Source organism: Macrobrachium nipponense, chromosome 12 (genome assembly GCF_015104395.2).
Source record: "Macrobrachium nipponense isolate FS-2020 chromosome 12, ASM1510439v2, whole genome shotgun sequence".
NCBI lineage: Eukaryota > Metazoa > Arthropoda > Malacostraca > Decapoda > Palaemonidae > Macrobrachium > Macrobrachium nipponense.
Window position 1 is genome coordinate 26,315,702 of NC_087205.1, and position 21,616 is coordinate 26,337,317.

The 21,616-nt window shown below is 38.5% G+C and overlaps 1 protein-coding gene and 1 long non-coding RNA gene across 2 annotated transcripts; one reads left to right on the plus strand and one right to left on the minus strand.

The window, feature by feature from the left end:
* Window positions 1–1,678: 1,678 nt before the first annotated feature.
* LOC135224428 (gamma-butyrobetaine dioxygenase-like) lies at window positions 1,679–6,080 on the minus strand. Its single transcript, XM_064263415.1, has 9 exons — window positions 5,839–6,080; window positions 4,991–5,108; window positions 4,587–4,786; window positions 4,307–4,438; window positions 3,981–4,174; window positions 3,544–3,649; window positions 3,184–3,398; window positions 2,764–2,924; window positions 1,679–2,412 (listed from the first exon to the last, which is right to left on the minus strand). Exons 1-9 carry the CDS (start codon window positions 5,908–5,910, stop codon window positions 2,252–2,254), a joined length of 1,359 nt encoding a protein of 452 aa, XP_064119485.1. The 5' UTR covers window positions 5,911–6,080; the 3' UTR covers window positions 1,679–2,251.
* Window positions 2,837–4,403, plus strand: LOC135224431 (uncharacterized). Its single transcript, XR_010316727.1, has 3 exons — window positions 2,837–2,968; window positions 3,154–3,470; window positions 4,269–4,403. It is a non-coding gene; the product is annotated as an uncharacterized LOC135224431 (long non-coding RNA).
* Window positions 6,081–21,616: the final 15,536 nt, after the last annotated feature.

A 21,616-nucleotide genomic window follows, 5' to 3' on the forward strand; every position in this document is an offset into this window, starting at 1 on the left:
AGAATAATTATGAAGTGAGTATACAATAGAAAAGATCACGAAAACCCTAAATATATATTCAAAATATTATCTTCCTTAAGCCATTTATCATAATATCTTTATATATTTTTTATTTACTAAATCGTTTATTAAGAAATTTGTTTTTAAACGCTTCTTTGAACATCAATAGGAATAATTTAACCACAAGGGAGAGGAAGCTTAGGCCTCAGACAGTCCGGAGTAGGCCTAGTTTCTCTTGGATTCTCCTCCGGCGGCATCGAGCCTCATCCCAGTCGAGGTAAGAAGACTCGATGTGCCGGGTCGCTGAAGGCTCGTAGCCTTCACGCGTGAAAAGGGCGCACGCCGTGTCCAGAGTCATCAGGTCGCCTGGAAGTCAGAACCTTAGAAACTATATATATCTCATTTAAAAAATCATTAAAACTGACGCCTTTGATATCTTCTTAAACATCGGATAAGATTTAATCAAACATCGTCTTGGGACTTACATAATTTCTTTGCTTTGAATGTATAAAAAACGCATTTGCTCAGGGTTGAGAGCCACACAACTGTCTTGAAAGACCCTCACGTTGGGGACCCCTGGCCTAAAAAAATTAAGAGGGAAAACCATCACAAAACACCATGTGTGTAGTACATATGATAAAGACAGATTCCCGGATGTATTGCCAGTTATCGGTGGATGAGGCAAGACGCGGCTCCAGTCGTCATTCCAGTCATTCCAGCGACCCCAATATGAACTGCAATTGCACCTCAATCTCGCACTAGTAATGTAATCCCAAAGTCAGATGTAGCATTGTTACTATTCCAATAATAGGAGTAAAATACCTCTCTCTCTCTCTCTCTCTCTCTCTCTCTCTCTCAATAACTAATACAAATAGTATCCGACGTCATGTAACGTGGAGTGACGGAACCAATCCGTGGGTAAATCTCCAAGAAAATTCTCTCTCTCTCTCTCTGAATATTTGTTACCGCAGATAACTACGTTGATCCCAGAGTGACAAGTCTACCAAACGCAAATCCTTTCCTCTGGCCATGATAATCTCAACGGAAAAAGAGAGGAACGAAATAAAAGAGTAGAAATTAACCAAACAGAACATATATGATTCCAGAAGAGATGAATTCCAACACTGTTCCATCCTGCCCATCGCCATTGTCCCTTTCCAGAACTTTCCAGTTTCCGCGCAAACAACATAAAGGATTTTAAGAGCCTGGGCATTCTCTCCGCCTTTATACTTTTCCACATTGTTGAAGTTCAGTCCTACAGAAGTACAACTGCGTCCATTATTACTGGAAGGGAAACTTTGACAGACGGATTTCGAAAGCCCTTTCAAAGAACGCAAGATGAGGAGACGAAGTTGGTCAAGGAAACGCTCCCTCGTTGCAAGGCAGAGGCTCTGGAATCCCGATCAGATATAAAGGGGTTTCATTCATGTGTGTGTGTGTGAGTGTTCTCTTTAGTGGCCTCTTCATGGCATAATTGTATTTTTATCTACCCTTTTTACTGAGTTTGTAATCATCATATATAGTTAGATAACCCGTTCAATAAAAAAAATATCTTTTTCTATTCATTTTATTTATTGATTATAAGGAATAGAGAAGGCCTGTTTTCGTACTTGAATTTCAGTTATTTTAATTGCATTCATCATTGATTGTTAGACATTTAGGATACAAAAACCTCCTATTCATGTCATATTTATTTCGTCGAAACATTACAAAAATAAATAATTAGTATATACTATTGAACAATACAATATTCTATTTCGATTATCACAATAACTAAATACTATATTCCACTAAAAATAAATGCTATACTTCTACAATGGAACATGAATGTAATGTATGTACAATGATATATATAATGGAGCGCATAAAGTGATATGAAGACAGGTTAGTATTATACAACTTTTAGAAGAAAATAGATAGTAATGAATTTTGTCTAGTGCGATACGAGCTAAAAGTAATATCATCAAACATTTTGTGGTCAGGTCATAAGTCCAGCATTTCAAAGTATTAGACAAATTCTATAATAAAGAAATTGCGAAGAATAAAAGAATAATTATGAAGTGAGTATACAATGAAAAAGATCACGAAAACCCAAAATATATACTCAAAATATTCTCCATCTTAATCCATTTACAGGAATATTTTTAGATGTATTTTATCTACAAAATCGTTTATTGAGAAATTTGTCCTTAAACGCTTCTTTGATCATCAATAGGAATAATTTAACCACAAGGGAGAGGAAGCTTAGGCCTCAGACAGTCCGGAGTAGGCCTAGTTTCTCTTGGATTCTCCTCCGGCGGCATCGAGCCTCATCCCAGTCGAGGTAAGAAGACTCGATGTGCCGGTCGCTGAAGGCTTCGTAGCCTTCACGGCCGTGAAGGCACCGCACGTTGTCCAGAGTCATCAGGTCGCCTGGAATGAGAAAGAAGAAGTGGTGCTGATCCCTCTACTAATCAATCTTGTGTTATATACTTTCACATGTGTAATCAAAACCATTTGGGTCTTCATAACAATCTTATATCATTTATGATCAAAATGATTAAGGCTTAAATTTGCAAGGAAAAAAGGCTAAATTCTCATGGCAATTATTTCACACAACACAGAATAATAATGCCTTTATGTTTTATTTTACTTTGTAGTTGATATTCACCTTAAAGCCCAACCAATTTCATATCAAAGATACAATTGGTGATTATCTTATTACAGTGGAACCCCTGATTAATACTTGTAAAGAACGCTGCAAATGCAAGCAACTAAACTTACCGGAGTCCATCTTGAAGGTGGAGGAGTTGGCGTAAAGGATGTCGTTGAAGAGCTTCATGGCCTCGTAGAATTTCTTGACCTTATTCGATGGCAGGTCGAGGTAGGAGTCCCGGATGGCGTTGTTAACAGCAATGCGAGTGACCTCTTGGCTGCTGTTGAGTCTGCAATACCAATTTTAATTTCAGTGCCTCCGATAACTTTTGAGGTAATTAACATGTTTTATTAACCTCTGTAATTTAGTAATTATGTTTGTCTAGTCAGTTGCATTGTACATCACTAAAATCCTCCAAATAAATAAAATAAATGTCTTACATAAGAACAAACGAAACATTTTTGACCAAACAGTTTCATTTCTATAAAAAAGTACTTTCAACTTTAAATGCTTTACAGGTTTTATAAAGACTATAGATTGAGACTCACGTGATGATGGGGAACTTGGAGATTTTGTAGAACTCTTCCATCTCCCAGGAGAAGTTGGCGTGCCCTTTGTCCCAGAAGTAGGAGTCGGTGGTGGTCAGGATCTGGAAGGCCTCCGGGTGTTCCCTCCGGAGGAGCTCGGCGCCAAAGAGTCCATCTGCAACGACGCTCTCGCCTCCGGTGCCGACGTGCTGCTTCAAGCAGTGGATGAAGATGATCTGTGGAAGGGGGACGATAGAATCAGTAATGACAAAACATTATACAAAACTCAAATCTCTTTAGTATGAAAAGTAAGTAACAATATGAAAATATTCTAATAGTGAGGGAAAAATGAGACGAAAAGCATCATGTATGAATCCATACCCCGGGCATTTGCTCGTACTGAGGAAGGTCATTGTGCATCCCCAATTTGGCGTTGGTGAAAGCGACGTTGTTGGTGTTTGGTCTGTTGATCACTGGAGAATGGGGTCTGTGGAGAAAGGAGAGCTAAATGTATGATCACAAAACACTGGGAACATCTCTTCACATCATGAATGTATTAACTTCCATTTGGAGCAAGGTTTTTAATTGATAATTATAAGTATACGCTAATAGATTAGGAAATAATAATTGGCAACACACTGTAAAATATTAAGTAATCACGAAAACCTACAGAAGTAGACACCTTAATTGTTACTTCTAAAGTAATGTATAATAAAATGACAACGTAATGAATAAATATTACATTTTTATAAATAAATTACTAAATGGGTAACGCTAAATTGAAAAACCCGTGGTCGAGTTAACCGGTGGGTACTCACCCATAATGGGACTGTTTGACAAATGCGATGTGTTCGATCATCTCGGGTCCTGCGACGTCTCTATCTGGCACATTCTTGAGCATCGCTGATCCTTGAGTCTCCATAGTCAGGAGCCATTCCAGGAGGACCTTATCGTCCCTCTTCATGGCCTCGTAATCGAACTCTCGCAGCTTGTGGTTGGAGCCCCAGGGTTCCTGAGGGAGGGAGATGCATAAATATATACATACAGACATTCATACGTACCTATGTCGAGTTTTTTTTATTTTACTTAATATTTTTTATATTCAGGAGATGTACTGACACGAGCATGAAGAAATCCTCCTTACCCTTGGCAGAGCATAAACTCTCCTCCTGAGGGCTCTGGCTGTTGGCGTGAATGCCCTGGCATGGAGCCATTCTGCTGGGTACTCGGACACGTGCCCGTCACTCCACTTGATGTTCAGTACCTCATCATTACTCTGAAAGCAACAGGGAATACATATGCGGTTACACATATGCTGATATATTTATCGTAATATACATATGATCATACATGTATATGAAAGTAACAACTCTTGTCTAAATAAAGATTACAAATATGGTCACTCAACAGATTTCGCTACCCACCTGAATATCCAAAGCTTGGACGTCAACGTCGAGGTCAGTCAGGAGGTATTTCCTGCCCAGGGCATCGTTGCTGTAGCAGTCGGGGCACCGACAGTTGTCCCTCAGCCACACGTAGGGCATCGGGCTCTCGCTGCCATCACCGAATTTCACGGTCACTGAATCTTTGCTCACTTTGGTAGAGGAGATTGGGACGCCTGGAACTGGAACAATAGAGAACTTTTAGATAGTCATTCTCTCTCTCTCTCTCTCTCTCTCTCTCTCTCTCTCTCTCTCTCTACTGAAAATGTTTGAATATATGTATTTCTATCTATTTGTAATCTATAAATACGAAAAAACCCATTACCACTATAATGGATCTGATTATATTAATGAAATTCAAACAAGTCTGAGCACTTGTTATTTACCTGGGAATTCAACTGCTTCCTTCTCCTTCACCTGATGCTGTTGCCAGGCTTTGGATGCGAGACTCAGAGATCTGGTGGTTTTGCAGTTGATGCAGTTCTTGGTACAAATCTGCCTCACCTGGGGAAGATTGTTAGATTAATATTAAAATAATAATCGATTAAAATATGGCAGCACTAATATATTTGTACAAGCATACTTTTACCTTTCTCATGGTGGTAAATTTTAATGCAAAATTATCAGATATCTAAAGATAATACAGTTGTCGAACGACATTTATCTTATATTTTCATACATTTTTTCCCCTAAATTATGTTCAACAGCATTTAGAATATAATAATTGCATAATGCTTTTTCGAGCAAAACTTTTCTAATTACTGCTTCATCCAAAACATTTTTCCTGAGTTTCTCTTTCCATTTTACTTTTTTCATTGCCAGTCTTAACAAAGACAAAGAATAAAGTCTACTGAAGAAAATATGATTTGGAAATGGCAGGAAATGAGGAAATTTTCTTATATTTCAAAAATTAATCTTATAGAAATAAAACAAATTCACACACATATAGTATATATATATATTATATATATATATCATAATATATATATATAAAATATATATATATAGTGAATACATGTTTCTAGATATAAAAACCACGTCGAATGTTCTAACATTCAGAAATAATTATCGGATTCACTTTACAGTTGTAGCTGCCATGAAAAAAAAAAATTGCAACCATCGCAATGGCTAACTAACGGATGAGAATGGCAATGGAGCGTAAGATCTATTGAGTGAAATAATTCGTGATATTTCGTCAAAGGTAAAATTGTAAAATTCGTAACAAATCACAAACCTGTTGGGTGGCAACATTCCTGAAAGCTGCTACGCCGCTGAGGAGAACTCGGGTTGTTGGACGGTGGGCCATTTCTATTTCAAAAACTTCAGTAGAGGCGACTTTCGCAATAAGTGTTGTTGGTTTAGTTAGCCTTCTTCCGTTTGATGCTTTGAGAGCAGAATAGCAAATGAGGCTGTCTGTCTTTCTGAACGGAGCTCTTTCACTGACACTGTCACGAAGCTTTGTGCCTCAATGAATCGCCAGTCGGGTCTTTTATATGCGCCGATCCGAAGGTGGACTTGGACCTCCTCTTGTCAGTTGCTACGTCATTTAAGCATCTCCTCTTTCTTGATAAGGATTCTTATCAATGGGCAGTTCACAGAGATCAGCGTCACGTATTCGCTCGTGTCTCAAATATCGAGAAAAAACTGGATTATTTTCCTGATGATAAGAAAATATGTCACTCAAGAAAGTTGCTTTTTCTGTCTTGCAAGTGTCTACAACTATAGTAAATCCTACTATTGTAAAATAAGTGTGCAAGAATACAGGGAATACAATGATAAGTGATCTTTAGACGATAATATCTAAGAGCAGAAAATTAGTAATATCATTTCACAAAATATCAAATGGTTTACATTTTTTGATATATTATATAGTATTTGGCAGGCAAACGAGACTTAAAGCATTTTCTTTAATATTTTCGAGGACTTCATGCAATCGACAAAATTTACTGTGGAAATTATTCTAATTCTTTTAATACTGAGTGCAAAAACATAGTGAAGGACTTAAACTCAGTACGTGCAGAAGCCTTCGTGTGTTCATTATTTATTTTTTCTTCTAAAAGATGTTTATAGCTTAAGGTGTCTGTCACAGGGCCATAGAACTTTCAGAACTGGACGGTGGGTGTACATTCAACCATCTTTTTATATTTTTCGGATAAATGTAATAATCATTTTATTCCTAACTATATCCAGAATCCAAACTGTCACCTCGTGTCAATTTTTCCATATATATAAAGCTCTCTATAAATAACAACGGAGACTTATTTACTACGAACACACACACACACACACACACACACACACACACACACACACACACACATATATATATATATATATATATATATATATATATATATATATATATATATATATATATATATATATAATGTAATAACCTGTTGACATGGGACAAGCACACAGCGGCCATTGTCTTGGACTTCAAGTTTCCAAAGTTTGTTGATTTCAACCTCCCAGTATCTGATCATGATATAGATATAGTACGCCACGAAACTAACCACTATATATATGAGTGTGTGAATGTGAGTGTGTATGTGTGTTTATATGTGTGTTTAAGACGTTTAATATTGTCTTAAAAAGCTTACTTCACCACTTAGAAATCTCTTAGATAAATGAACTATTACGCGTCTCATTTCTTTAAACAATCTTTTCGTAAACATTACATATTAAACGCGGGCAACGAGATTACTGGCTGATAAGCATTCACGAGATGGTTACGATTGTCAGGACCACAAATCTCTGGTATCTGTCTGTATCTCAAGATAACGACCTGGAAACTTGACGGTGTCACACGCGAGCAGGAATTATCTGGTGAGATCCGACTTCGATAGTGACATAAGGAGTGTAATGACATCTTTGTATTCGTAGAGAACTTTATCATTTCTAGGAAGTTAGGTATGCCAGATAATTATACAGATTTCGAAAGGGGAAATCGTCTTCCGTGGATCTGCCAACGTACTCAAAATAAGTTTAAGTTCTGGGATATTTGTCTTCGATGAAACGTTTATAGGAAGGTCCTTATAAGCTGAGAATATTCACTATCTTTCTTGCAATACTATAATCACACTCTTAAAAGGGCAGGCATACATCACACATTGCAAGTACAAGCATTCATACATAAATAAATCAAGGGTATAAGGATGTGCTTGAATGTATCTAGCAAATATAAAAGCTGAAATGTTTCAACGATGGAGGTCATCCCCTAATTAGATTGGCGCAAGGCAAACTCTTTCGTCAAGTGGAAAAAACCTACAAAAACACCAAAGAAAAATACACTGTAAAAACACGGAGGAACCGAGAAAAATGAAAAGAATACAGTAAAATAAGTAGAAGAAATGGTGTAAATAAAGCTACATAGAAAAGTGAAAAGAAAACAGTAAAATAAACAGAAGAAATGGGGTAATAAAAAAAAGTCTTTAACACATACGACAAAGGAGAAAGAGCTCAAATAAGAAATAAAAAAAAGGCAAAAGTTAAAACCCCAAAAGCCAAGAAAGAATAACGTTCCCGGAATGTTATCATAATACAAAATACAAAAAAAGTTTCCAGTTATTGGGTTATAGATTTCCTACAGTGTATGTACGTCAGCAGGCATATGTGTACTCGTGTATCTTTTGACACCATTTGACGCAGTGTATGTATTTTCTTTTTCTCTAGTAACCCATATATTATATAGTTTTTTTAGGGTTTGTTTTGACATCTTACCAATTCAGAGCCAAATGATATTTATTTATCTGGACGGTACGTGAGAGGCCTGATATTGCAGAGATTTAGGAAAAGAAACAATGAAACCAGACAGATATATTCCTGCTGAAGTGTTTGCAATGTTCACCATTGCTGCTTCCGCATAAGTTTTAAAATAAGCTATATATGACCTTCGGAGGCTTAAGAAAAAAAATATATATACATTTCTCATAATTCTGTCAAGCAAGGAGTTACTTTCAGGAAGAGAAGACAACAAAGAAAGAGGAAAAAGGAGTTTTTTTTTTTTTTTTTTTTTAAGAATAAGGATAAGTTAATCTTAGCCAATTGAGCTGTCTCTCTTTACTTTACTTAATTTTATATTCTCGCCACTGGCCAGTAGCATAAGGCTGAACCCAGCCATGGCTACTTATTGCCATGCCGGTCCCAAGCCCGGATAAATGGGGGGGGGGGGGGGGGGGGGGCGCTCGTTACCTGCGTCGTAAAAAGATACACCCTACGACAGAAACAGTCTCGGGATACAACAGAATTTCAAAGAATCGGTTTATTAGTTTTCAGTTTCTGAATAAACTTGATCTATTCTCTGTGAGTCTTTATCCCCATTCTTTGAAAAATGGAGAGAAATGGACGTAATATATATTTGATACTGTTGTTGTTGCTTGAGATTAAGCTGGCCTTATGCCAGTACGGGCTCTTGCTCCTAGAGCAGCCTGTAGGTTTTGATGCTTAATTTAGATATGTAATTGGAAGATTGAGATGAATTGTCCCCAACGGAACTTACAGTAAAAGCTCTATAATATTATCAATCATCTCTCTCTCTCTCTCTCTCTCTCTCTCTCTCTCTCTCTCTCTCTCTCTCTCTCTCTCTCTCCATGTATATATATAAATATGGTATAGAGTTTCCATAATAAAAAATAAAAATGCATTATATCTCCGCATCAAATCTAAAACCTTGATCGAGAAGATTATATTCTACCCTTCACTCATCACGGGCTTTGTAAATGGTCAAAGAAGATTAAATAATAAGAGTATGAAATACGGTGTTAATCAAAACTGGCAGGGAAAGATTTATTCAAAAAGACAAAAAAAAAAGTCCCAAGAAAATAGGCAGCAACAGGTAAACTGGCTCATGAATAAGATATTGAATGCTTTATAGGGGATTTTTGCATCGGAAACTTTGATGTTAGAAATATATAAAAAATATTATGTTTGTCGACGAGTAAATTCACGAAAACGTGTTTTTTTTTCTTAAGAGTGGGATGTATCGTATAAAATACTGAACGAAAACATCTAGTAGGATATGATGATAATAATGGAAAGGACAATGATACAAATTAGTATTTGATTTAGCCTCCGACTTGAAAGAAGGTACGTGACCAAAAGGTTAATAAAAAGAAATAATAAAAAAACATGAGAAAAAATGGATAACTACTCAAAGCTCATTGCAAAACTTTTTTTTTTAATCAGAGCGACGACAAAAGAAGACTTTTATAATTGAGAGTATGATTACAAAAGCCACTGACTGTCTTCCGTCTCTCTCTCTCTCTCTCTCTCTCTCTCTCTCTCTCTCTCTCTCTCTCTCTCTCTCTCTGTCATTCTTTCTAAGGAGTTTATCTTTTCTGGGCCTAACCTGTGTCGTCCCGTGAAACATTCCTATAGCATTCATTTCTAAGGTATAATTATTTGCTAAATATACAAGAGAAAAGCTACATTGGATTATACCAGAATAAATCCGGTTCGCTCACCCCTTTAATAGGGTGTCGGTATAAAATCTGGGGCGAGTGAAACACTACCACAGGTCTTCTGCCATTTATTCTCTTCCTTCATCTCTCGTAGTAGCCATCTTGCTTGGTGAGACGTACCCGCGTGAAGTCAGATTAATCAACAGATATCACAAGTTTTAACATACGACTAGAATTTGAGAAATATCTAGAAGTGTTTTCGTGAACTATCGGTGATAAGATTAGTGTGAAAATAGTAGGATAAAGCGTCTTCTAAGTTAGTTTAACAAGTGTAATACTGAAATCAGAACAAGATGGCAGTAAGTTCCAACTGCGGGAAAAGGTGGCGTAACTTAGCTTGCTTGGCAGATTCGCAATACGATGAGGTAGCAGGAAGGGAACTGGCATTTCTCATCTATGAAATCAGCAAACAGTCCTAACCAAAAAGATACAAAAGCATTCATAGATATATTAGAAGGATATAATCCTCAAACTGGAACAAATCTAATGAAAAACATCTTGAAAATAATTGAAGAAGTTCCAAATAAAATCCAAGTGGTCAAGAGACTCATAAGAAAATATACATAAACCAACATATTCCGACAAAGAAAATGAATAAGGTGAATCTTGTGAATATCCTAATTGATGCATTAGGAAAAAGAATGCCAAAAGCATGCAAACTGTGTAAGGTTTGGTATAGCATAGTCAGTCACAAAACCTAATCAGAAAATGTGCTGCATGCAACATTCCGACCCATCCACAGTGTGCTGAGGTAATGCAAGATTTGAGAAAAGATACAAGAATTTTTTGTTCAACATGTCTATCATGATAGACAATGTTATTAAATCAAGATTGAATGTACAAATAGTTGAGGATGAAGAAGAAGAGGAAGAAGAAGAAGAAGAAGAAAAAGAAGAAGAGGAAAACGGAAGAGAAGTAAACAAAAATGAAATGACAGAAAAAAATAAGGAAAACAAAGAACAAGATAAAAGAAAGTATGGAAATGCCAGAGATACTCATTGATTACTACTGAATTGAGGCAATAAAGCAGCATACCTACGAAGGAAATAAAGTTACGATATGACCACATAAAAGCCGAAATCCCGAAAGGAGGCTCTGCCCAGATCCCTACAATTAAGACGGGTAAAGAGGAAAAAATAGACAAGAAAGGACAAAATCTGCAACCTTTTTGAAAGAGGGAATTGCAGATTTGGAGAAAGATGTTACTACAAACATCCTAAGGTATGTCAAAAACTATGAAATATATGGTAAATGTGCATACTTAGATGGCTATGGGGGATGATTGCAGAGATCTGCATCCAAACAATATGTAAAAACCTAAAAGAAGGAAAAGGATGTAAGGTTCGACAAAAAATGCAAATATATGCACCCTGTAGCCATGAATCATAATCAAATAAATAACCAACCAAGTAATAAAATCCAAAATAAGAAAGAAACAAATAAAGAGAGAAATCAAGAATATCAGGTAAAAGAGAAAAGCAAACCACCAATGAGATATGCAGAGGTGTCAGCAAAAAAAAATTTCAAAGCATCAGCTCCGAAATTCTACTCAAGAGATAATAACTGTATTTATTATGCAAGAGGATATTGCAGAAACGGAGAAAATTGCAGATTCAGACACAAAGAATAATTATGATGAAGGAAGATCAAATATTATGGAAAAGTTGGATTTTTTAATGTCAGAATTTCTGGAAATGAAAAAAAAGAACAACATACCAGAACAGGAAAGAGACATGGGAAAATCCTTATTACCACCAATATTAAATGAAGGAGAAAACACGCAAACCATCATAGTGATGAATGCGCAGGGTTTAGTTACGAGTAACTCAAAAAGAAAAATAGAGTACTTAGAAGAACTAACCCAAAATGAAAAGAAAATAGATATAATGAATATAAGTGAAACCTGGTATTCCCAAGAGACTGGGAATGATGATCAAATAAAAGGGTTCCAAACTTATAGATCAGATAGAAAAAATAGGAATCAAGGGGGAACCGCAATATATGGGAAAGACAAAAAACAAGGAAAATATATGAGAAAATATAGTAACTCAGAATGTGAACTAATAGCGGTAGAATTTGAATCTGAAAAATTGATGAACATAGTAATATATAGACCTACTAATACTAAAGAGTTTGACTTAATAATTGAAAAAATTGGATGATATGTAGAAATCACAAGGACTGGATATTCTCCTATCTGGTGACTTCAACTTTCCTTTCGTAGAATGGAAAGAACGAATAGGAGACTGTGGTTGTACTTATACATATAAAAAAGAAAGTAATAGTAGTGCAGAAGATAAGAGGCAATTTGAAAAGCTATTAGATATGCTACTAGAATACAACATTCAACAAATAAATCACCTGCCAACAAGAAAGGAAAAATACTTTTATGACCTAGTATTTGTGAACGGAGATGAATTATGTTAAAGAAATAATAGTTTATAATGCGAGTATTTCAGATCATAATGTCATAGAATTAACAGTTCATTCCAAAGCAAGTGAAAATAGAGATAAGCAAGAAATGAAAAAGTGGAAGGATATGGAAATACAACTTCTACAGTAAAAAATATAAAATGGTCAGAAATTAATGAAGAATTAAACAAAGATTGGGATAACATTTTCGTAAGTGATGACATTAAGGGTAATAACGGAGATATTATATAAATATTGGAGAAAATAGTGGATAAATATATACCGAAGAAGAAAAGTAAACATCATTCATGCATACCAAGAGACAGAAGGATCTTGTTCCAGAAAATCAGAAAGTGGAAAAAAGGTCTTGCAAAAGAAAAAAAATGCATGGAAAGTTATAGAACTAAAAGTAAGATATAAATGCAGAACAAAAGATTATACAATCAAAAGAAAATGAAAAACGGGACTTGGAAGAAAAAACCCTATTAAATATCAAGCAAAACCCCAAACTATTATACTCATAGCGAAGAAGATGAATAAAAGAAGAATAGAAACTAAGGCCCTCTGAGAATTGAAGGGGAGATTAACGAATAAAAAAAGAAATTTGCAACATCCCTGGCAGAACGATATAAGAGATTAAATATCCCCCCCTAGAATAAGATAATGAAGATAATGATATAGAAGTAAGGGACGAAAATAGTGAATATTTAGCTGACATAGAAATTAATGAAGCTGATATTGTGCAGGCAATTAATGAAATAAAAAATGGCTGCTGCAGGGCCGGATGGAGTCCCTGCTATTTTGTTAAAGAAAGTAGTTCATTCTATCGCAAAGCCACTTGCAATATTATTAAGACAAAGTGTAGATACAGGCAAGATTTATGATGAGCACAAATTAGCATATATCACCCCTACTTTCAAAAGTGGATCAAGACTAGAGGCAAGTAATTATAGGCCTGTGAGTCTAACATCACATATTATGAAATGTATGAAAGGGTAATGAAGAAAAATATTATGAAACATTTAATAAAAAATAAAAAATAATTTGTTTAATATAGGACAACACGGTTTTTCGTACCCGGAAAAAGTACACAAACCCAACTGTTAGTCCACCGTGAGAACATATTCAAAAATATGAAAAGCGGAAATGAAAACAGATGTGGTTTATCTAGACTTTGCAAAAGCTTTTGACAAAGTAGACCATAATATATTAGCAAAGAAAATTAGAAACACAATATCGTAGATAAAGTAGGAAGATGGTTAAAAGAATTTTTACACAACAGAAAACAGATAGTTATTGCAAACGATGAGAAATCGGATGAAACCAAGGTAATATCCGGTGTGCCACAAGGTACGGTGCTAGCTGCAATATTGTTTGTTATTATGATTGAAGACATAGACAGTAATGTTAAGGATTCGGTAATGAGTAGTTTCGCTGATGACACAAGAATAAGTAGAGAAATTACTTGTGATGAAGATAGGAACGCTCTACAAAGAGACCTTAACAAAGTATATGATTGGGCAGAGGTAAATAGGATGGTATTTAACTCTGATAAATTTGAATCAATAAATTATGGAGACAGAGAAGGAAAGCTATATGCATATAAGGGACCTAATAATGAGACAATCACAAATAAGGAAGCAGTTAAAGACCTTGGTGTGATGATGAATAGGAACATGTTATGCAATGATCAAATAGCCATTCTGTTGGCAAAATGTAAAGCAAAAATGGGAATGTTATTACGGCACTTCAAAACAAGAAAAGCTGAACACATGATTATGCTTTATAAAACATATGTTCGTAGTCCACTTGAATATTGCAATATGATATGGTACCCACACTATCAAAAGGATATTGCACAAATAGAGAGTGTACAAAGGTCCTTTACAGCTAGAATAGAAGAAGTTAAGGACCTAGACTACTGGGAAAGACTACAATCCTTAAAATTATATAGTCTAGAAAGGAGAAGAGACGCTACATGATAATTCAGGCAATGGAAACAGATAGAAGGAATAACAGAAAATATCATGGAACTAAAAATATCAGAAAGAGCAAGCAGAGGTAGATTAATAGTGCCCAAAACTATACCAGGAAAAATAAGGAAAGCACAACAGAACATTAATCCCTACGCACCAGCATCGATAATGCAGCGTCTATTCAATGCGTTGCCAGCTCATCTGAGGAATATATCAGGAGTGAGCGTAGATGTGTTTAAGAATAAGCTCGACAAATATCTAAACTGCATCCCAGACCATCCAAGATTGGAAGATGCAAAATATACCGGAAGATGTACTAGCAACTCTCTGGTAGACATTAGAGGCGCCTCACACTGAGGGACCTGGGGCAACCCGAACGAATTGTAAGGTCTGTAAGGTCTAAGGTCTTGTCAATTTCCCCATTCCAAAGAGGAGCCGTACCAACACCTTCCCCCTAGCCGCTACTGCTACTACTAGCGCCTCAATCTTCATTCCTTCATAGCATTCGTGTGTTCCACACACGTTTTCATTTTGGAAATTTTCTTTTGTGATTTTCGTGATTTATCACTATGTCTGATCGTCAGGATTCCTCTGGATCAAAGTTAAGTACTGCATGAGTCTATAAATTAGCTTTTTATAGAGTTTTGAACGATTTTTATTTAGTTAGGCTTGTTTACATTCTGGGAACCTGCATGCGCCGTTCCCGAGTCAGCCTTCTACGTTATTTTCGGTATTCGTATCGACGACTTTCAATTAGTCTCCCATACTAATTGTAGTCCCACATTTTAATTGCAGTGCTTATATCAATTTTGTTTTAGATCCTGACGTGTTATTATAAAAATTTGTTCTGGTCGTGTGAGAAGTATTAACGATCTACCCTTTCGTGTATTTTCACTAAAAAGGTTTTCTGGACACGAAACCAGGGGTTTTTTGTTGCGTTATTGAATTAACTTATAAGATCTATATTTCCCCTTGCCTACCTTCCCAATCGAGATTAAAAATTATGTTTTCGGAATGGTAGGCTAGCTGGTCAGAGCCCTCTGGCCGACCTGACCAGATCAATGTGATTTGTCGAAGGATAAGCTAGCCGCTCCTTTTATTTTATTAGATAATTCAATTCTCACACGCTAGATTCTATTTTGTTATTTTTATCGTTTACATGTTATGATTGGTGTTATAGAGCAGTAGGCCGGTGGCCATCTGTCCTGTGACCAGGTTGAGCCACTCCTGACCAGGAGGTGATACACCTGGTAGGTGTTAACAATCTGATTACGAGGGTTCCACTCCTCGAGGTGACTCCCTCTCCATCCCCCCCGTTGGGGTGCTACTCGCTATGCTACGGATCCAAGTAATCATTCGAGCCCCACCCTTCTCCCACCGGGGGGGGGGGGGGGGGGGGGGGGGGGGGGTGGGGGGGGGGGGGGGGGGGGGGGGGGGTGTCCAGTCGAAGGAGAATTCTCCTCTTATCAGGTAGTTATGAGGGATTGTTACCTATCCAGTCGAGCCCTGGACAACTTCCCGGCTCGACAAGAAGGTAGTTCCCGGTACTTCCAGATACCATACCTCATATCCCTTGCCCTTTCCATGTTTAGTCCTCCCGTCCCGGAGGGTCCGGGACGCAACTAGAACCGTTCGTTATTTATAACAAAGCTTCTATGTATAGTATCAGGCTTAGTCCTGATTCAGCCCGGGATGTTTCCGGTCATAAATTTACATGGAAAGGAGATAGGATGATAAGTTTCAGTATCACAGAGCTCCGTTACATAACATATTTGGAATAATTTCCGGGAAAAATTTTTTTACGATAAACTTAAGGTTTTGATAAGACATTACGGTTACCTCTGCCGGATTTATTAATCCGGCAGGTATCCTAGTCCTGAAAAATATTATAGATATAGACTTTTAATTTTATTTTTAGACTTAAGGTCTTTTTCCTCTCCATAGCTTTCCGCCCCCCCCCCGTGTTTCGCTACTTTATGTCCCGTTCCGGTGACAGTTGACACAAATCAAGGCAAGTCCTGGTATAAACTAGGGGAACCTTTCCGGAGCCGACGGATACAGCTCAACTTTTAAAAAAAATTTTCCTGTTCCGTCGGCTAAATCCTATTTTGTTAAAAGAACGTAAAAAAGGGGGGACCGGAAAGCGAAAGGAAATGGAGAAAAACATTTTTATTCTTAAGAAATTTTTTGCATGCCACCGGAATCAGCACTTGACTTGCTTATATACTAGGCATGTTCCGCTAGAATCATACCCGGTGGAATGTTAATTAACAACATTCCGGCATGAATTAAATTTAGTTAATACATGTAACGTGGGGTACTGATTCCGGGTTGGCCTGTTTAATAAAGTAAAGGATTTGCTGTCTAATTGCCTTTAGTGAGATTGTTCCACCATTTTCTCTGGTAAATAAAGGACCTGAGGTTTTATTGGAAGTTCTGTCTAGGAAAGATCTCAATGTCTTGACCGACAAAGGGATGGTCTTGTGGTAGCGGAACAATCTTCCACGAAGACCATCTACTCTGAGGATCTTCATTTTTGGCCAAGAACCTTCTATCTGGTAGTAATAGAACCTCTCCAGATGGGAGGAAGTCAATATGATTTGGCTCTCTAGATAGAGCCGATAATTCAGATATTCTGGCTCCAGAAGCCAGGCTGACAAGAAACAATGTTTTTCTTAGAAGGGTGTATAAGTACACGACTCATTATTGTATCTGATTGCTAATTTAAGAACATCATTCGAAAACAGGAGACTGAATGGGGTCTGTCTGCTGGTCTTAATCTAGCACAAGCTCTTGGAATTGATGAAAAGTATGATTCTGTCAAATTAATATTAACCCAAACTCGAAAATTCTTTTTTAACGCAGATTTGTTGTGGTAATAGTACTAGCTGCTAGACCTTTCTCAAATAAAGTCCTGAAGAAAGTAACAGCATGATTTGTATTCATAGCTTTTATCTTTGTTTCCTTTAAAAAGGAGGCTAGTTTCTTTACGCAGAATCATATTGTCTAAGGGTGGATTCCCTTTTATCTGATTCTAGGAACCTGGTGTTAACCGGGTCCATGTTGGCATCTTTTTGAGCCGCAAACTTCATGAAGTCCATAAAGTTAGGGCATTCTGAATCCACGAGGAAGCGTACACAATCCCTCGTTTGTACTAGTTGTGTTAGCTTTGGATTGGGGATCTGTTTGGGACGGAGTCCTAGTTCTTTGAGTAACGGATACCATTTGCTCTTGGGCCAGTTGGGAGCTACTAGAGCAACTAGTCCCTTGAAGGATCCTGAGCTTGTCCAGTACCTTCGTGAGTAAGTTTATTGGAGGAAATAGGTAAATGTTTTCCCATTTGTTCCAGTCTATGGACATGGCGTCCGTTGCCTGGGCTAGAGGATCCAGATTGGGAGCCACATCGTGTATAAACTTGTGGTTGGATTCTGTGGCAAACAAATCTACTTGGAGACCCGGGCATTGATGACTGATCCATTTGAATGATTTGTTGTCCAAAGACCATTCCAGATTTTAGAGCGGAGTTGTCCTTGACAGTGCATCTGCCACTACATTCCTTACTCCCGCTAGGTGAGTTGCTGACAGGGTGTTTGCATTGTTCTTTGCTGCTAATGAAAAGATTGCTGTCATTACATGGTTTATGTGGCTTGATTTGGAGCCCCCTCTGTTTATACAGTGGACTATTACTGCACTGTCCAAAACTAACCTGATGTGGATTTTCTTTGCCGGAGAGAGTTTTCTCAGGGTTAGAAATACTGCCATGGAAAACTCCAAAACAAAATAGTTGATATGCAACTGGCGGAGTGTAACTGACCAGGTTCCTTGAACTTTTTTGTATTGGGAGTAACCTCCCCACCCGCTTAGTGATGCATCTGTATGGATTACTAAGCTTGGTGGCGGGAATTGTAAAGGAATTGATTTTCCTAAGCTTCTGACTTCTGTCCATGGACGGAGTCTTTTCCGTAATATTGCCGGAATACTGGAAGTTGTGTCCCGTAATTTCACATTCGCTTTGGTTCGCCAAACTCGATTTATGTCCTTGAGTTTGGCTTTTAGTAGAACGTCTGTTACTGAAGCGAACTGGAGCGAGCCTAGAACTCTTTCTAGATTCCTCCTGGATGTTTGTTTGTTTTTGAGGAAGCGTTTTCGTAGTGCTTGCTATCTGTTTTCGTTTCACCGATGGGATTGATAGTTTGTGGGATTGAGATCCCATTGTATCCCCAACCACTGGAAACCGTGAAGCAGGAATTAGACGGGATTTCTTGTAGTTTATCTGGAACCCTAGGTATTCCAGTAACTCCACTACTTTTTGAGTTGCTTTGTGACAATCCTTGCCATTCTTGGCCCAGATAAGCCAGTCGTCTAGATATGCCGCTAGCATTATCCCCTGCTTTCTTAGTTCCTGCACTACCGTTTCTGCTAATTTTGTAAATATTCTGGGTGCTATGTTGAGCCCGAACGGCATTACTTTGAACGTGTAAGCTGGTTGCCTAGCCTGAAGCCTAGGAAGGGACGAAAGTGCCTTGCTACTGGAACATGATAGTAGGCATCTGTAAGATCTATAGAGGTGGTAACGGCCCCACGGGGAAGTAAGGTCCGTACCTGTGAAACGGTTAGCATATGGAACTTGTCGCATTGAATGAATGAGTTCAGATGGGACAAGTCTAATATTATTCTTCGGTTGTTTGAGTCTTTCTTTGGAACGTTGAACAAGCGTCCTTGAAATTTTAAATATTTGGTTTTTGTTATTGCCTTCTTTTGAAGAAGGTCTTGAGCATATTCCAACAGATCCGTTGTCGGGTGTTGATAAAATTGTATTGATGGAGGAGGCCCTTTCTTCCAACTCCATCCGAGTCCTTTTGCAATTATGCTGTGTGCCCAATTGCTGAATTTCCAGCGGTTCTTGTACAGGTACAACCTCCCTCCTACCTGAGGTATCTCACTGTGCTGAGGGTCGACTACCCCTGTTTCCTCTGAAGCCTCTTCCTCTGCCGGATGCTCTTCCGCTGGCTCTGCGAAAAGCTCTCATGGCTCGGCTTCCTCTAGGAAACCTGTTATAGCCATGAAACACCCCCTGATTTTCAAAGGAAGCATTAAAGGCTGGGGAAGATGTGAAGCTACTCGAGCTTTGAGGATGTTGAGGTTGAATTTTTGAAGTGGATGGCTGGTTTACCTGGTTTACTGGAACCGCCCTGAACCATAGTTGCTGTTGCTGTGTTGGAAAGGTTGGAACCTTCTTTGCCTTTTTTCTTTCCCCTTAGAGGGTTTGATGATGAATCAAACTTTCTTTTGGGAAAAAAGTCCCCAGCGGCCTCTCAAACTTTGATTAACTCTGGCTGCTTCGCTGAGTACCTCATTAACCAAGCCCTCTGGAAAAAGGGTAGATCCCCAGATTGAAGCCTTGATCAATCTATTAGGCTCATGGCGGATCGAAGCATCAGCTAGAACGTGCTTTCGGCAGTTCCTTCTCTCCTACTGCGAAGTCATATACATCGCACTGCAATGTGTGTAATAATGACTTTGTTAAGATCTTAAACGGGGATTCTTCAGCGTATACCATGGTTGTCATCTCTGCCATAGTGACCGAGTTTATAGTTCTACACAGACGACTTCTGGCCTCATATTCAGTCCTAATTAGTGCTTCTGGGAGCCTGGGCAAACGTTCGCTAAAGAGATCTGTCGCACAGTCCTGGCTTAACTTTCCCACTGAGAAGGTTGCCGGAGCATCCAGCCAGTTTTCTGTACCTCCCGGGAGGAGCACGGATGGTAAATCTGTCTCCCTGATTTGAGGCATGGGTTTGTCTTCCGCTGCTGCCTGAAGAGTTAGTTCCAAGATCTTGGTTGCACATGGAACTGGGATATTCTCCGGGACCACAAACATGGTGAAGGGACTCTTGTGACGAGTAATTTTAGTGTTTGTACACTCCCATTCAGCTAGGGTACGGACCCAAGCTGATTGGGCCTGGTCTCTAGGAAAAATTACTGTCTCCTTGGGTATCTTGTCTTCTCTTACTAGAGCTTCCTCTGTCAGGCGTGCATAACCTAAAAAAGGAAATTGGAGACCCGGCAGGTAGAATTCAAAATCCTCTACCGGCCGAGTTCCGTATCCTTCAATAGACAATTTGCCCTCCGAAAATGGAGCGTGTGCAGCTAGTCTCCAAGGGTTATTTGCCTTGAAAGGTGGTAACTTAGAAGGCATCCGGGACAGGCAAGGATTGTTGCGTGTGGCCGGATTGAAGGACTGCCTGCATAAGAGACTCTTGGGTCTCCAATCTTTGGGCCAGCGATTGAATAGATTGGCCTGACGCTTCTCTATTCGAGGCCAACTGGGTCGAGATTTCCCATAAACTAGCCTAGAAAGATTAGTCATTTTCTCGCATGATTACGCTAGAAATAGCAGCCGGGTCTAAACTCGAATCCTGTTGTTCGGTTTTTGCAACCTGGTTCTTGTACTCTGCCTAGGTGTCGAGACATTACCTAAGTCCGCCGTCAGTTTGGTGGCTGATGACGGACTGGCACGAGTCTCCCCTAAGGGACTTCGGTTTGGAAGGCTTAGGAAGGGGGTTTGGTAATTGATCTATGGGTGATCGACCTAGATTTTACCTTTGGAGTTACCGACATGACTCGTTCCCTGAATCACAGTTTTTTCTTAATAACTCCCTGAAAAGAAGAAGAAGAAGAATGAGACGGACTAAAGGATAGTACTTTAGCCCGTGGATCTACTGCCTCACTTACTCCCCTACCTTCCTCCTGGGTGTCGGTCATCATCGGTTCGAGGTCTAAATTGATCGCAGCAACCTCCTCAACCATATCTCCTCCCAAGCCTTCTAAATCTTCTGCCAGTATGGCTTGGGTCTCATCACGAATCCTGGCGATGATTGGAGCTGCCAGATCCGTTGAAACCGCTGCCGACATCTTAGCATTCGGGTATATGAGAGAAACAACAACTCCTCAGACAGCATGTGGTAGGGTCTTTTGCCTTTGGCATTCCTGCCAAATCCGCCTACCCAAATCTTGAGGTCGCGAGAGCTGCATCCCTTTCCGCCTGCGAGTTCTGGAAGAGAATTAACTCGTTAAGCGGGACAATAATTTTAGTTTAATTTATGGCTATCTGAAAATATGAGTCAATCCTCTTATTCAAACAATTATTTCACTATCTCCC

Coding starts and splice junctions, on each gene's coding strand:
- LOC135224428 (XM_064263415.1), bottom strand. CDS start 5,910: ATGGCCCACCGTCCAACAACCCGAGTTCTCCTCAGCGGCGTAGCAGCT. Junction 4,175..4,306: donor GAGTTTATGCTCTGCCAAGG/GTAAGGAGGATT, acceptor TCCCTCCCTCAG/GAACCCTGGGGCTCCAACCA. Junction 2,925..3,183: donor TCCAAGTTCCCCATCATCAC/GTGAGTCTCAAT, acceptor TTGGTATTGCAG/ACTCAACAGCAGCCAAGAGG.